The sequence below is a fragment of the Quercus robur genome, chromosome 4 (genome assembly GCF_932294415.1).
Source record: "Quercus robur chromosome 4, dhQueRobu3.1, whole genome shotgun sequence".
NCBI lineage: Eukaryota > Viridiplantae > Streptophyta > Magnoliopsida > Fagales > Fagaceae > Quercus > Quercus robur.
Genome location: NC_065537.1, coordinates 83838307 through 83852595, shown reverse-complemented (window position 1 = coordinate 83852595; position 14289 = coordinate 83838307). Strand labels below are relative to the sequence as shown.

The 14289-nt window shown below is 33.1% G+C and overlaps 1 protein-coding gene and 1 long non-coding RNA gene across 3 annotated transcripts; one reads left to right on the top strand and one right to left on the bottom strand.

Annotated features, from left to right (window-relative positions):
• Positions 1–2372: 2372 nt before the first annotated feature.
• On the top strand, positions 2373–8551 carry LOC126724042 (receptor-like protein 15). 2 transcript variants are annotated; one of them, XM_050428144.1, is made up of 5 exons: positions 2373–2898; positions 3078–3236; positions 4809–4886; positions 6014–6160; positions 6238–8551. In XM_050428144.1, the coding sequence occupies exons 1-5, from the start codon at positions 2520–2522 to the stop codon at positions 8448–8450; spliced, it is 2976 nt and encodes a 991-aa protein (XP_050284101.1). In that variant the 5' UTR covers positions 2373–2519; the 3' UTR covers positions 8451–8551. The 2 variants fall into 2 exon arrangements, with proteins under 2 accessions (XP_050284101.1, XP_050284100.1); XM_050428143.1 differs by having other exon boundaries at positions 4809–4895.
• A 326-nt stretch (positions 8552–8877) lies between these two features.
• LOC126724051 (uncharacterized) lies at positions 8878–11073 on the bottom strand. Its single transcript, XR_007654582.1, has 2 exons — positions 10806–11073; positions 8878–9174 (listed from the first exon to the last, which is right to left on the bottom strand). It is a non-coding gene; the product is annotated as an uncharacterized LOC126724051 (long non-coding RNA).
• Between the last annotated feature and the right edge of the window lie 3216 nt (positions 11074–14289).

Here is a 14289-nt window from a genome sequence, read left to right as displayed (position 1 = left end):
ATCATTGAACGAACTAGACAAAAGCTGCGAGATTTCCGAATGGCCAAGTTCATAATATATGACTGCATGAGTCATTACCACCAAATACGTACGAATTAGGAAAAAAAATATTGTCGCCAAAAAGTCTTTGACATTGACTAGTCATAAATAAAAATTTTACAAGATAATACTAGATACGAAATTAGGATCAGCACCCACGTCAAAGACTTTGGCCTCTTCTTGAGTAGGACATAATTGCAAAATTACAGCCGAAAGAAAACAAATAACAGGTCTAAAAGTCAAAAACAGTAGTTGGAAATTGGAATAATGTAATCTGGATCATTTTGATATATGTATAAATGTAAGTTTTAATGCTGGTTTTCTATTTCAACTCTAATCCACTTATTTCTCAAAAAAAAAAACTCTAATCCACTTAGCTCGGAATCATAGCTGAGACTTTGTCATTCTTATTGTCATAGAAAATCAGAAAAAAGAAAAATTAATGGACTTTGGGACGTTATTAGCTACTCACCAACTACAATTGACGTGGTACTCTAAATTAATAAAATCAGGCTACTTAATTCCAAAATATGACATAAGTTCAACAGGCGACTTTTCAACTCCTAATGTAGCACTAATTCAAACCATTCACATTCGTAGCACTAATCCAAACCATTAGCAAAAGTCACATTCATAGCAACAGAAATAAAATAAGAATAATCCCGTTTAGCAAATATGATGAGTCTCCATATGTGTGGGGGCCATAAAAAATGAGAGGCACGATTCATGAGATTGTTTCATAAGGTCCACTAATATGATAAGCAATACACAAAAAATTCATAACATTTTCCACAACAATTGAGTTAATAAACTTTACTAGTTCTTTCATAAGTTGTATGTGTAGTGGGTGTAGCTTTCCTGCTTCTTGAAGGGATTAGGTAAAAGGGAAATTAAGAGAGAAAGGAAGACGTGAGTATGTATTAGATAGGGAAAAAGAAGAAGTTAGAAATGAAAAAATGTCCGAAAGTTTATCAACTCAATAATGCACATAGTATTGATGATTGGTGATAGTTGGAAACTTGGAATAGCTTTAAGAAACTTGCAATTGTAATACTGTGTAATGCTATTTTGCATGGACATCAAGATGGGTATGGTCATGGGGTGCAACCATTCTTGAAAAACAAGAGTACAATATGTTAGGGGTTAGACAATTAATTAATATTTATATTTAGGTATATTTTAAAATATTTTTAGACATAATTTATGTTTATTTTAGTTTTTAAATTAAGTAATAACAGTAAAAAAAAAGTACAATAACACCCAATGAAGTACAATTCTCCATAGTAGAGTACTTGAATTGCCTGATTCACTAGTTGAAAACTATCAATCAATCTCAGTACTCATTTTATGTACAATATTTAAATTTAATAAACAAACAAATTGTACACAGTCACAACAAATGCCAAACAATATAACAAATACTAGGGAGTGTTTGGTTTGTGTTTTCAAACAACAATTTTCAATTTTTAAACAACATTACACATATTTTTATACACTTTTTCACTCACACGTATTTTCACAAATATTTTTAAATAACAATTTTCAGTTTTTAAACATATGTACCAAACGGGCCCTAAACAACAAAAAACACATAAACTTATAAAACCTAGAAAACCAAAAATTATAGTCTAAAAGAGGCTTGTACCAAAAGTTGTTTTGGTTTGGTTAAAGAAATAAAATATTTCGGTATCATTTTGAAATTATGGTTAATTTTATATTATATATATATATATACACATATTTAAAATTCTTTATTATAATTATAATTTTATTTGTCTCACATAATATATTTCAATAATAATAATTATATGTAGATTTTTATTTTTATTTTTTTCCTAAATAAGATACACCTATTGTTAGAATATGTTAAATAGAAAATAAATAAAATAGATAAAAAAATTTAAAATTTAAGGCTAAGGCCTACAATACACGGCTGTGTTGGTAGACAAAGACAAAGTTTTGAAGAGTTGAAAGCGTTTATTCAAAACTTTGAACTTTATCAGAGAGTTATTCACCACTTTGTATGGGACCACACTGTTTAGGCCGGCCGGACAAAAAACAATGAATAGGCTCTTAAAAACAAATTCTTTCTTTCACTTTATTTTCAGTCTCATAAATAAATAAATAAATATATATATATATATATATATATATATATTTATAACTCTCTAAAATAAATTATCTTCTTGCACCTTTTTTTATTTAGAAAAAATCGTTATCTTAGCTGGGTGGAAAGACACATGATGCGAATTGCGAAGACTTAATTAGTCCAAGTCATCTCAAATAATGGACGTAACTTTTTGCTTTTAGAAAAAACACAAGATATGATCTGAGAAAGTGGTACGTGTAGTGGGTATATATAGGATGGTGGTGGTAGTGTTATTTCAACTCAAGACCTATTTTGCTTGGGAGTATAAATCAAAGTTGAGCAAAAACTTTGTCAGTCTTATTGTTGTAGAAAATCGTAAAAGGAAAAAGTAATGGAGTTTGGACATTATTGGTGGTGGCCGGTGGTGTTAGTTTTGGTTCATTTTAATATGAATGGGTGCTTTGGTTGCTGGGAGCAAGAGAGAATTTCTCTCTTGGAACTCAAAGCTTCCATTGTCAACTACACTGATAAATATTATTTTCCTCATTGGGACTCAGCTGACAAAGAGAATGATTGCTGTGAGTGGGAAAAAGTCAAGTGCGACATCACTACTGGCCGTGTAATCAAACTTGCTCTTAATAATACGATTTATTGGGGTGGAGAAAGTGGGGGAGGTTGGCACTTTAATGCCTCTCTATTTCTTCCGTTTGAAGAGCTTCAGTACCTCGATTTGAGTTTTAATTCCATTTCTAGATGGATCCCAAGTGAAGGTACTAAGTTTATATCTTGAGAAAAGTAGGTAGTATTTGTCAATATTTTACTTTTTTCTATTACCTCTTTGTTTTTTTTAATGGACGTGAAAAAAATTAGTCACATGTTAGAATCATTTTATACTATTTTGTGGGAATATATAGTTGCCGACATGCAAATTGAAGCATCTAAATTGCAGGTTTTGAAAGATTCTCTACGTTGGGCAAGCTGGAAGTGCTTCACTTGGGTGATAATAGTTTTAATAACAGCATTTTACAATCCTTTAGTGGTACTATTGCTTCGCTCAAGGAACTACATTTGGATTACAACAGTTTGAATGGATCAATCGACATCCAAGGTAAAATTATCATTAATTAATTTGCAAATGAAGATTAGAAGAGTGTTTCATGCTTATTGAGAACGTAATATTTTTTTTTATTTCCCTCCTATATCAATCATTGAGATTTATACAACTAAATTTCACCTTTTTTTTTTCCGGTAGTTCTTTTAAATGTTTATCTATGGAACTGTAGTTCCTTTAAGAAAAACTAAATTACTGGCCATTTATATTATTGGGAAATGTTAGTGGGCACTTTCACCTAATTAAAAATTAGTATAAATTAATGAAGTAACTGAAAATATTACTTAAATGATAAGTGAGATTCAAAAAATTAGTTTTATTGGCTCTACATCTTTAAAAATTGGTAAAAAATTTGACATAAATTAAATGATTTGATATAAAGTTATTTCTTAGACGACCCTATATTGATAGACCAATTCTTTAAATGCAAAGAATCCCACTGTGAAGTTTTGCGTAACCTGTTATATTTATTTATTAGACATATTTAAAGTTCCATTTAATGAAAAATTATACCTTGCATTGGGTATACTATTAATAGGGTTATTATACCCTATTAAATGCGAAGATTCAAATGATTGAATTCCCAAGAGGTGTATGGAAATGTCATGGATGATTGGATGCTTAGGTAACAATCTCAGATAATGTGTAAAAAAAGTGTGACTTGGCATTCCAAATGAAGAAAAAGAATAGGTAACAATAAGTCAGTAATAAAGTTTGGAACTTTGCTTTTTGGTAAGTGATAAAATTTGGAACCTAGCATGTCATAAATTAGAAAAATCATTCTAATAACCCATGAGAGAGCTCTTGAAGTTGAAACACTGACAAAATTTAGGGGGAAAATAGGTAAAAATCACAAACTATTATATGACGACATAGAAAGAAAAAAAAAACACACACACACACATTCACATGCCCTTTTTATTTTGGGTAAATAAGGACAACAAAAACAAGCCCAGTGGGTCAAGTTATAGGCCATTCCATTGATGGATATGGAGCAAAAGGAAAAAAAGATACATCATCAAATATAGAACAATTAGACTAAAATATTAGTAGTCATTCAATTATATAATATAATGTTAGTCAATGATGACTCTTTTTTAAGCTGACTAATTAAGTACCATTAAACAAAAATAAAACGACAACAAAAAGTCATTTGATCCAAAGTCCAAACTATCTTCATCCTCTAAGAGAACAGAATGGATGAATGAGATAGTTCAAGAGGAATAATTCTAGAGACATAACCAATCACACATTTAATTTTACAATTTACTAAGTTGTGTCACTGTGAATGGTGGATATTTTCTACTTTATGCGACTCACTACTTCATGCAAACCACTCAAACTCACACAAGTCAGCAAATTATGAAATTGGGTGTGGGAGTGATTGTGTACAAGAAGTCCAAACAGTATGTACAAGAAACCCAAACAGCTAGCAAATGGAAATGAACATTACAATCCTTGTTAACAAAATGAATTTAAGATTCTCAAATTGAAATTCAACCTTTAATCTAGACAAATTGAACTACTAAAAAATCTACAATCTTTTAATTAATTTTTTTTTACATGTAGACTTCAAAGCATTTAACAACTTGGAGGAGCTCTACTTGGGCGGAAATCATTATATCAATGACTTCGTGACAACGGAAGGTATGACAGGTTGTCAAATACATGTTCACGAATTAAAATAAAATCCTCATTTTACATTGTATGCCGTATGCTTAATGAAACTGCAACATTATTATTTATGAAATATTTTATTTTTCCTATAGATTCAAACAGCTTAAGTAAGTTGCAAGTCCTAGATTTGAGTGTCAACAATTTTGATGCACGAATTCTTGAGTCATTAGCTGCCTTCCCATCGTTGAAGATATTAGATATTGGATACAACAATTTGGAAGGATCGCATACTACTAAAGGAAAGTTATACAATGCTCAAACTCTTATATACACAGTAAGATAATCATTACTAGCATAATTTTAGAAAACCATAACCTATTATAAACTTTTTATAAATATTTTTCATGAAATTTCTTTTTAAAAAAATGAAACTAAACTTGTGTTCCTTAACATTTGAACCTTTCTAACACATGATTCTTTTGTAATTTAAAATAAATTTCGTATTACATTTTCCAACCCTTTATTATTCTCGATAATAATTTTGCATCTCTTGCAATTCTAGTTATAATGATTTGGAATCAGTTGTTAAAATTCCGTAGTCCTTGAAAGAACATAGAGATCTTTTGTAACTCAATCAGTTTATGCACATATTTGAAGACCAATGAAACTCGAAAAATGGCTGTCATGTTTACTTTACCACTTTCTCAAGAAAATAACAAAAGCGGTAGTTTCAGACATTGAAAGTTTATTTCATGCTTTTGAAAACCATATTGTACAGATTTTGGATTTTAGAAAAAGAAAAAGAAAAAAAAAGGAACAAGTAAAAAGTCGTAATAGAAGCATTTACTTTTAAATTTGTTGACATTCTTGTTATAAAATTCCACCTAAATAGGAAAAATGTCTTTTACTATGGACAAATTATTTAGTTTTCACTCGTCTAACTGATGATGTTGATGATAAAAACAAAGTGGACATTTCTAATTCTTTCTTGGATTTGTAACTGTTAAACCAAAATCTGTATATATTACTTTTATTTAAACTTTACATATAGCATGCCACATATCTTTCCATAACTATTTCATAGTATACAATATTAATAATTTTTTATTTTTTATTTTTTACAATTTCCATGTCTAAAAATTTTATTATTATTTTAGAGTTAGGTGCACTAAACAACCTAGAGCAGCTGTACTTGGATGATTCATCAATTGATAACTGCTTCCTTCACAAAGTTGGAGTTATGAATTCTCTTGAAGTATTGTCAGTGCAATTCTGTCGTCTCAACGGTAGCTTACCTGCACAAGGTAGGTTGCTTTCACAATGATATTACTTAGGAAAGCTACAATACTAGAATCTAATCGATACTAATCTCATTTTACAGGCTGGTGTGAACTTAGGAAGCTCCAGGAGATAGACCTCAGCTACAATAATTTTGAAGGGATACTACCTTCATGTATGGCAAACTTGACATCACTTCAAGAATTGGATCTCTCTAACAATCACTTCACCGGGAACATTGCCCACTCCCCACTACCAAGTTTGACATCACTTGAGCACCTCTCTCTGTCAAATAACGACTTCTTGATCCCAGCCACAATGTCCACCTTTTCTAACCTCTCAAATCTTAAGGACTTATTAGGTGATAACAATAAAATTGCCTTTGAACCTGACTCTCATACTTGGATTCCAACCTTCCAATTACAGTTTTTGAGTCTTTCTAACGGACTCAATGTCAATGGCACAACTCCTAGATTTCTTCATTACCAATATGAGTTGGTAGTGATTGATCTCTCTCACAATAATTTGTTCGGAAAGTTTCCCACTTGGTTGCTAGAAATCAGTACAAAATTGGAGTCCCTTTTCTTAAATAATAACTCTTTCACGGGGCCTTTCATGCTGCCATATGACATTTGTCACAACATTAGGAACCTAGATATTTCAGATAATCACTTACAGGGTCCAATCCCCATAAATTTTGGTTTAATTTTACCAAGTTTAGAATATTTAAACATGTCTAAAAATGCATTTCAAGGTAGTATACCTTCTTTTGGGAAATTGGTTTTCTTACAATTTCTAGGCTTGTCTGAGAATCATTTATCAGGAACAATACCAATGCATTTCGGAATGGGCTGCCACAACGTACATTTTCTCAAATTGTCATATAATAACTTCAGTGGCCAAATATTTCCCACCCATTTCAATCTGACTAATTTAGAATCTTTACTTTTGGATAACAATCACTTTTCGGGAATGATCCCAAATAGCATCTCAATATCTAATTATCTTTACACAATTGATTTTAGTAATAACCATTTTTCAGGCATGCTTCCAACGGGGTTGGGGAACATGTCTTTATGGGAACTTGTTATGGCCAAAAATCAACTTGAAGGTACTATTCCAATCGAGTTGTGCAAACTTGTTAGACTTCAATTTCTTGACCTTTCCGAGAACAATCTATCCGGCTCTATTCCATCTTGCTTCAATTCATCATATCTTACATCAGTTTATCTGAATAAAAATTTGTTGAGCGGTCCAATTCCATGTGCGTTCAAAAACAACTCTAATCTAGTTACATTAAATCTTCGAGATAACCTCCTAATTGGAAACATTTCTGATTGGATCGGAAACCTCTCATCCTTGAGCATTCTTCTTTTGAGAGAAAATCATTTAGAAGGTAGGATTCCAAGTCAATTATGCCTTTTGCAAAACTTACACTTGTTGGATCTTTCCTACAATAAATTTTCAGGTACAATACCACACTGCTTGAGTAACATTACTTTCGTGGCATCCACCCAAGAGCTTAATTCTAGAGGTTTCTCGGATGAGATTTTAAAGTACCAAATTAGAATGCCATACTTGAAGACAAAATCAACAAATATGAAAGACTGGAATTATATGGGTTATTTTGAGACAGATGTAAAGGAGACAGATGAAGCAGAGTTCACAACAAAGAATAGAATTGACTCCTATCATGGAGACGTTCTCAACTACATGTTTGGAATTGACCTTTCATGTAACAAGTTAGTAGGTGAAATCCCACCTCAACTTGGAATGATGAGCACCATCCGGGCAATGAACTTATCACACAACAAATTAACTGGACCAATCCCTACAACATTCTCAAACTTGAAGCAGATGGAGAGTTTGGATCTTTCCTACAACAATTTAAGTGGTAAAATTCCATCTGAATTGACCGAAATTACCTTTCTAGAAGTCTTCAGTGTGGCACATAATAACTTATCAGGTACAACACCAGAAAGAAAATATCAATTCGGGACTTTTGATGAAAGTTGTTATGAGGGTAACCCTCTTTTGTGTGGACCTCCATTACATGATTGCGCCAAAATTGGACCTCCTTCTACAATGCTAGTGGATCATGATGGGGAAGATGGGGGTAGTTTCATTGACATGGCTGTCTTCTACATAAGCTTTGTGGTGGTTTACATAACAGTGTTGTTGGGACTTGTTGCAGTTCTCTACATAAATCCTTACTGGCGTAGGGCGTGGTTTAACTTCATTGAGGTGTGCGTTGACAATTGCTACTGTTTTGTTGTGGTTCATTACCGTAAGTTGTTCAATTTCATGCTTGCATAGCCTTGCATTTTAATGGTTACATGTATGTGTGTCTCTTCCTTGTGGATTTTGAATCTAAAGTTTGAACTTTGAATAAATATATCAGTTGTGTAAATTTTGAATTTGGCTGTTGTTCTAACTACAAAGATAGTGCATTTAAATTTTAGACCCCTTTCAAAACATTATATTTAACCAATTTTAAATCCAAGTAAATAATTAGATCTATTTTGGAAGATTTAGGCTAAACACATAATCATTAATATTATTATGCAAGTGTGGAAATTTAAAAGATACAAGATATGATAATCTAGGAAACCAATAGAAGGCAATTGTCACGCCTCAAACCCCAAAGGGTCCAAAACATGAGAGAGACGTCTCAAGTACCTGTAAATTTTTCCTTTTTGACAATTCAATCCACATAGTTATTATCGAGTGCCAACAACAAGGATTATCATAATCATCCCATAGAATATACTTTCAGAGTAAGTTAGAGCTCTAAGCATTAATTACAAGGACCATAGGCCACAAAAGAATAGAGGTCTGAAAACAACAATTACATAACAACAGCTTGTTCCAACAGTGGAAATACAGTCATAACCACTATAATATACAAAAGAATGAGTCAAGCCTAGACTAAGATGTACACCATCTAATATATCCATTACACAAAAATTCAGCCTCCATCAGTAGTTAGTCTAACTACTATTAGCCACCAAAAAGCTGTCTCAAAAGATTGTTGCCTACTCTGAAAAGTTATAAAAATAATGGAATGAGACAAAGCCCAGTAAGTAGCATAATTAAAGGGGGTGGGGAAATGCAAGTTTCATGATGGTAACAATTTACAAATCATGCTTTTAATTCGGGAGTTTCCAAATAGTTTCTACAAAACCATTTCCCAAAAATAATATGACAATAATGAATAAATTGACACAACACAAAGCTTCTCAAAATGTTCTCATGAGATTACATACTATATATTCCTCAAAATATCTCAACATGAAACTACTTACTATACTGTGAGCAATAACACACCGTTCCAAACCAGAAAATCTAACCCAAGGCCACATGATAATCGTCGACACAAAGCCGGAACTCATTGCCGACACAAAGCCGGAACTAAACTGCCGACACAAAGCCGGAACTCATCGCCGACACAAAGCCGGAACTAATAACCATCACAAAGACGGGTGCTAAGATACTAATGTCACACAGACTATAGTATCTAGCTAGGTAATCACCGAGTAATCACATGTCACAGCACATGGGTAGAACATAAAGAGCTCACATAACTTTAATTCAAAATACATAATTTCACTTCTAAGTAGTTTCATAAAACATTTGAAAGCCCAAGATATTCACAAGGTTCTCAATGCCTTCAACTTATTTCTTGCCAAAGAGATTTTGTATTAACTTCCCAAATAAGATAGGCCAAGATAAAGCATCTTTATATTTTTGCAAATAATGCAATAAATCCATAATACGCATTTTCTAGAATTTAATCAAAGATGCCAGTCTTTTCTTTGCTAACAAATCATGCAAATCCCCCATATGCAATAAGAATATGCATTTTCATATATAATCATATATAGTAGGGTCATAACACAACACCTTTTAGAAAAACATAGTTCCACCATTAATTTTTCAAAATGTGTTTGACCCAAAAACAATATTTATAAGATATGGTTATTTTTCAAAAATACCCATTAAAAGCTACTTACCTAGCAACCACAAAATCCTAATTCTCCAAGCTCCAAGGGGAGATTAGCTAGAACCTAAACAATGTCAAGCAAATCTATCACAATGAGCACAAAGCTTGAAATTGTATCTAGCTACATATTAGGAATTGTCAAATAAGCACTAAATTAGGCAAGCCTAGATTTAGCCTCACAAATAATATTTTCCATCCCCAAAGTTTCTCAACCAATTACTTTACAAGACATAGACTCCCATTATACTTATGAATCATACAAGGTATTATTTCTAACATCAAAACCTCAATAATTTATAAATAGTTTCCACATGGTTTTCACAACATCATCAAGAGACCCATGACACCAAAATCACAATATCCTTTCAAACAAACAATTTAGATCTTTAACTAGCTCCAAATAAACCATAAAATTATATTCACAATTTCATTTCACAAGATATACCTTAAAACCCCTAAATTTTCACCATAACAAGCCCTAGATACCCAACATTGTAAAAAGCATGAACTCACTCAACAATTACATCCACCAAGACCAAAACCCATACGTATAACACATGAATATCATTTCCAAAGCTCTTAAATCACATGAAAATCATTATTAAAGCTTGGGTAAAATAACCTCAAATAAGAACATAATACTCATCAAAAGAGATTAAAACTTTTACCTCAATTAACTTATGTGAAGGTGTGATGTTCTTGAGGATTTTCTAGTGATTTTGCTGGAAAAAATGGTAGAGGTGAGGATGAGGAATGTACCGGTGGGAGGGTGAGGGAGAGGAGTGTGTGTATGTGTGTTGTGTTGACTGAAAAAGAAAAAGAAAAGGAGAACAAGAGTGGGAGTGACCGGCCAAAGAGAGAAAAGAGGGAGTGGATTGTGTGATGGGTAGTGGGGTTAGGTGGGGGCACATTGGTCCACAAAAAATCTGACTTACCCTTTTTTAAAAAAAAAAAAAAAAAAAAAACTCACTGGATGTTACAGCAATAGTTTCAAAGGAAAAACCTAGGGGAACTTGACCTTATAAATACGATTGAGGTGAACAATTTCACTATAGGATAGATATGTAGAGTCAAAATAACCTCATTCTTTATAAATCTAACTATAGTTACCAAACTAAGCTTTGAATTTCACAGATGTCTCTAATAGTGATTTGCTGCAACATGAACCTCTAGCCCACATACTTCAATGCCCCTTAGAAGATTTGAATCCAACGCACTTGATATTTGGAGATCAATAACTTGAATCCACCGATTTGAAGAGCATGTGAGTGATCATCGATAGAGACTTATTATGTCACACATTATTCTCGATAGAGAGCAGGATGCAAGTGGCATGCCAAAATAAAATCATTTATCACACAAAATTTTTTATTAGTGAACATAATGAAATTTGGCATGTCTAGCTCACCAAACTTTCTTCTTCAAAACTACCTTCTGACTGGGCTGGGTGCCAGAACGAACCTAAATATCAGAAATTAGTTAGATCATGATACTATAGACAACTACAACAAGAAAGAACCTCTACAAGAAGCCAGTTATCTTAGGCTAAAAGCCAACCCCATAGAAATGACATGGAGGAATAGAGAGATGCTATTTGGCTTTGGTTTTTTCCTATCCCAACAAAGGGACAAAGACATGAAAGAACCTCAACAAACAAATTCGATCTCATTATTAATTGATCAGTCCAACAATCAAGTCACGGGGGTCAAGTCCAATAACCAAGTCACATGAGTTGCATGAGTAAATTCCAAATGCACTGATAGAATCTCAACAAAGAAAACAGTCATAAATGAAATTTTCCCATTGCACAAGTACTAATCATATATAAACAATAAACAAACCTTGAGGACTACATCTCCTGTGATAGATGGGACTTGGATTGTTCCCCCCAAAATTGCTTGCAATCCAATAAACACACACACACAAATAAAATAAAATAAAATAAACAACTAGATCAAAAATAAAAGTTTTTTTTTTTTTTTATAAGTAATAAAGATTTTACTAATGGAAAAAAAAAAAAAAAAAAGTACTTTACGTTCGCAATGATAAACACAAAACACCTAAAAACAAATGCAAGAAAATCAAATAGAAAGACAAACTAAAGACTGAACATCAAAAATAAAAGTAACTTGAGACAAATGATACATACACTATAGCTATCAGAAATATTGAACGCAAACTTGTAAAAAGGGGATAGGGTACCAAATTTGGTCATTGGGATTGGCTTATAAGTAATAAAAATTTTCAAGAAACTTACTAATCTTAGGAGGTTTTTTTATTCCATACAGAAACAGATAGTTTCTACAGATGTAATTCAATTATTTTTATCATTCCTCTAAGGCTTTTAGCGATCTAATAATTATAGAAACAAATCAAAAAGTACCTAAAATTTTCTGCTGTCAGGAAATTCCTAAAATGTATTTTTAAGAACATATATCTTTAGCTTTATATTCCATCTTTTTGAAACCATAATCAACCTACAGACCCTAAAACCTTCTTCCTTTATTGATAACAGGTGACTGAGGTGGTGTTAAGAAACAGCATAATAGGTGATTTTCTGGAATTCATTTACAAAACTCAAAAACTAGTTGGAAAATCTTCTGTAAAGATAATTTTCCAGATTTTCAAGTGTTTGTTCTTATCGTTTTTCTCACCATACTCTTAGTCCATTTCCAATCTTCGTCCTGGTATACATAGTGAGAAGAAGTATATTGTGGGTACTCTTCTTTCATCCGTTAAATATATACTATTTGAGATGTTTCTGTCCACAAGATAGAAAATAGGCTAACCTCCAAAAATGTTGATTCAATCAACCACAAATACATGTTAAGAATATATATGCATCCCCAGATCAGTTTCTCATGTGTCTAACATTTAAGTTTAACCTCTATTCACTTTGTAATTGCAAATTACTAAATTGCCCATTAGTCCAATATCAAATAAGTGTAAGTTATACTTATACATTAATGTTGAAAAATGACAAGCTTCGTAGACAATGGCTGCAGAACTTCTTTGACAACTATTTAAACCAATTTTGATTATGTAGGTGTATTTTGTTAGAATTTGGACGTGTCAATTTGAACAATTTGGCATTTTGGTATTTATCAAACTATTTGTACTAGATTATTTTGTAGGTCAAACTATTTGCCCTATGTGACATTTTGAACTATTTAAAGTGGAGCTTATGGTTATTTTGAATTATGAGAATTACTGTCCATATATATGAGCAAGATGATTGATAGAGATTGTAGGGACACGATTCTCAAACGGCCCAACAATGACGTTGGGCTCGCACGTGGAGGATCCCTCACAATAAGATTTGTAGAGAGTGGGCTTGAAAGGCTAGCGTTTGGTCACAGTGCATTGGTCCAAACCAGACTTTAGGGAACTCAGATAAGAAAAGGCTTCAGCCTGGATATCCAAGCCCCACAGCTTTTTAACTTGAGGGATTGGACTCCTCGGATCATGTCCGAGGAGAACTAATGTCTTTCTCCGGTTACCCGGCGGTGGGTTTTTCATTGTGGTTTACATATATTATCCGAGCATTCTCATCCCTGGAGTATTTCCCAGGAAGTGAGATGGGGGGATCCCCACTTCGTTACCTTATGTTTCCTTTTATATTATCCTGCATTTGCTGTCCTTCGTCCACGTGTAGGGTTAACTTTTCCAGGACTGACATTTGTCCCGTCAGTCTAATCCCAGAATTGGTGGGGATGGTAGATAAAGCCTAAGAATCCGGTTCTGTTAGGTGTATAGTCTTATCTGTGAAGGGTAATAAGGGTAACTTTCCCAAGATATTTTAGATTTTCTTACGGATTTGTTCTTATAGCTCTCTTTTACCCCTTTTGTCAAGGGAGCTTTAGGCTTGCCGAGGACTAAACCGTCCTCGGTTGCATATCTGGGCCATCCTCGGCCTTATACTTTTAAGCTTGGGCCATAACTTTTTTCAGCTTGGGCCTGCGGACTCCCCATTAGCAAATGGGCCTGGCCCATAAACTATTGGGCCCCACAATAGCCCCTCAAAACCCTGCTGTCCAACATCTTGGTTGGAAAGGTGGGTTTTGGTGATACCGAGCCTTATTATGGTTCATTTATTTCAGCCCTTGAGTGACGTTGGCGACCCTTCAACAACCTAGAGAATGTACCGGTCTA

Coding starts and splice junctions, on each gene's coding strand:
- LOC126724042 (XM_050428143.1), top strand. CDS start 2,520: ATGGAGTTTGGACATTATTGGTGGTGGCCGGTGGTGTTAGTTTTGGTT. Junction 3,237..4,808: donor TGGATCAATCGACATCCAAG/GTAAAATTATCA, acceptor TTTTACATGTAG/ACTTCAAAGCATTTAACAAC. Junction 6,161..6,237: donor CGGTAGCTTACCTGCACAAG/GTAGGTTGCTTT, acceptor CTCATTTTACAG/GCTGGTGTGAACTTAGGAAG.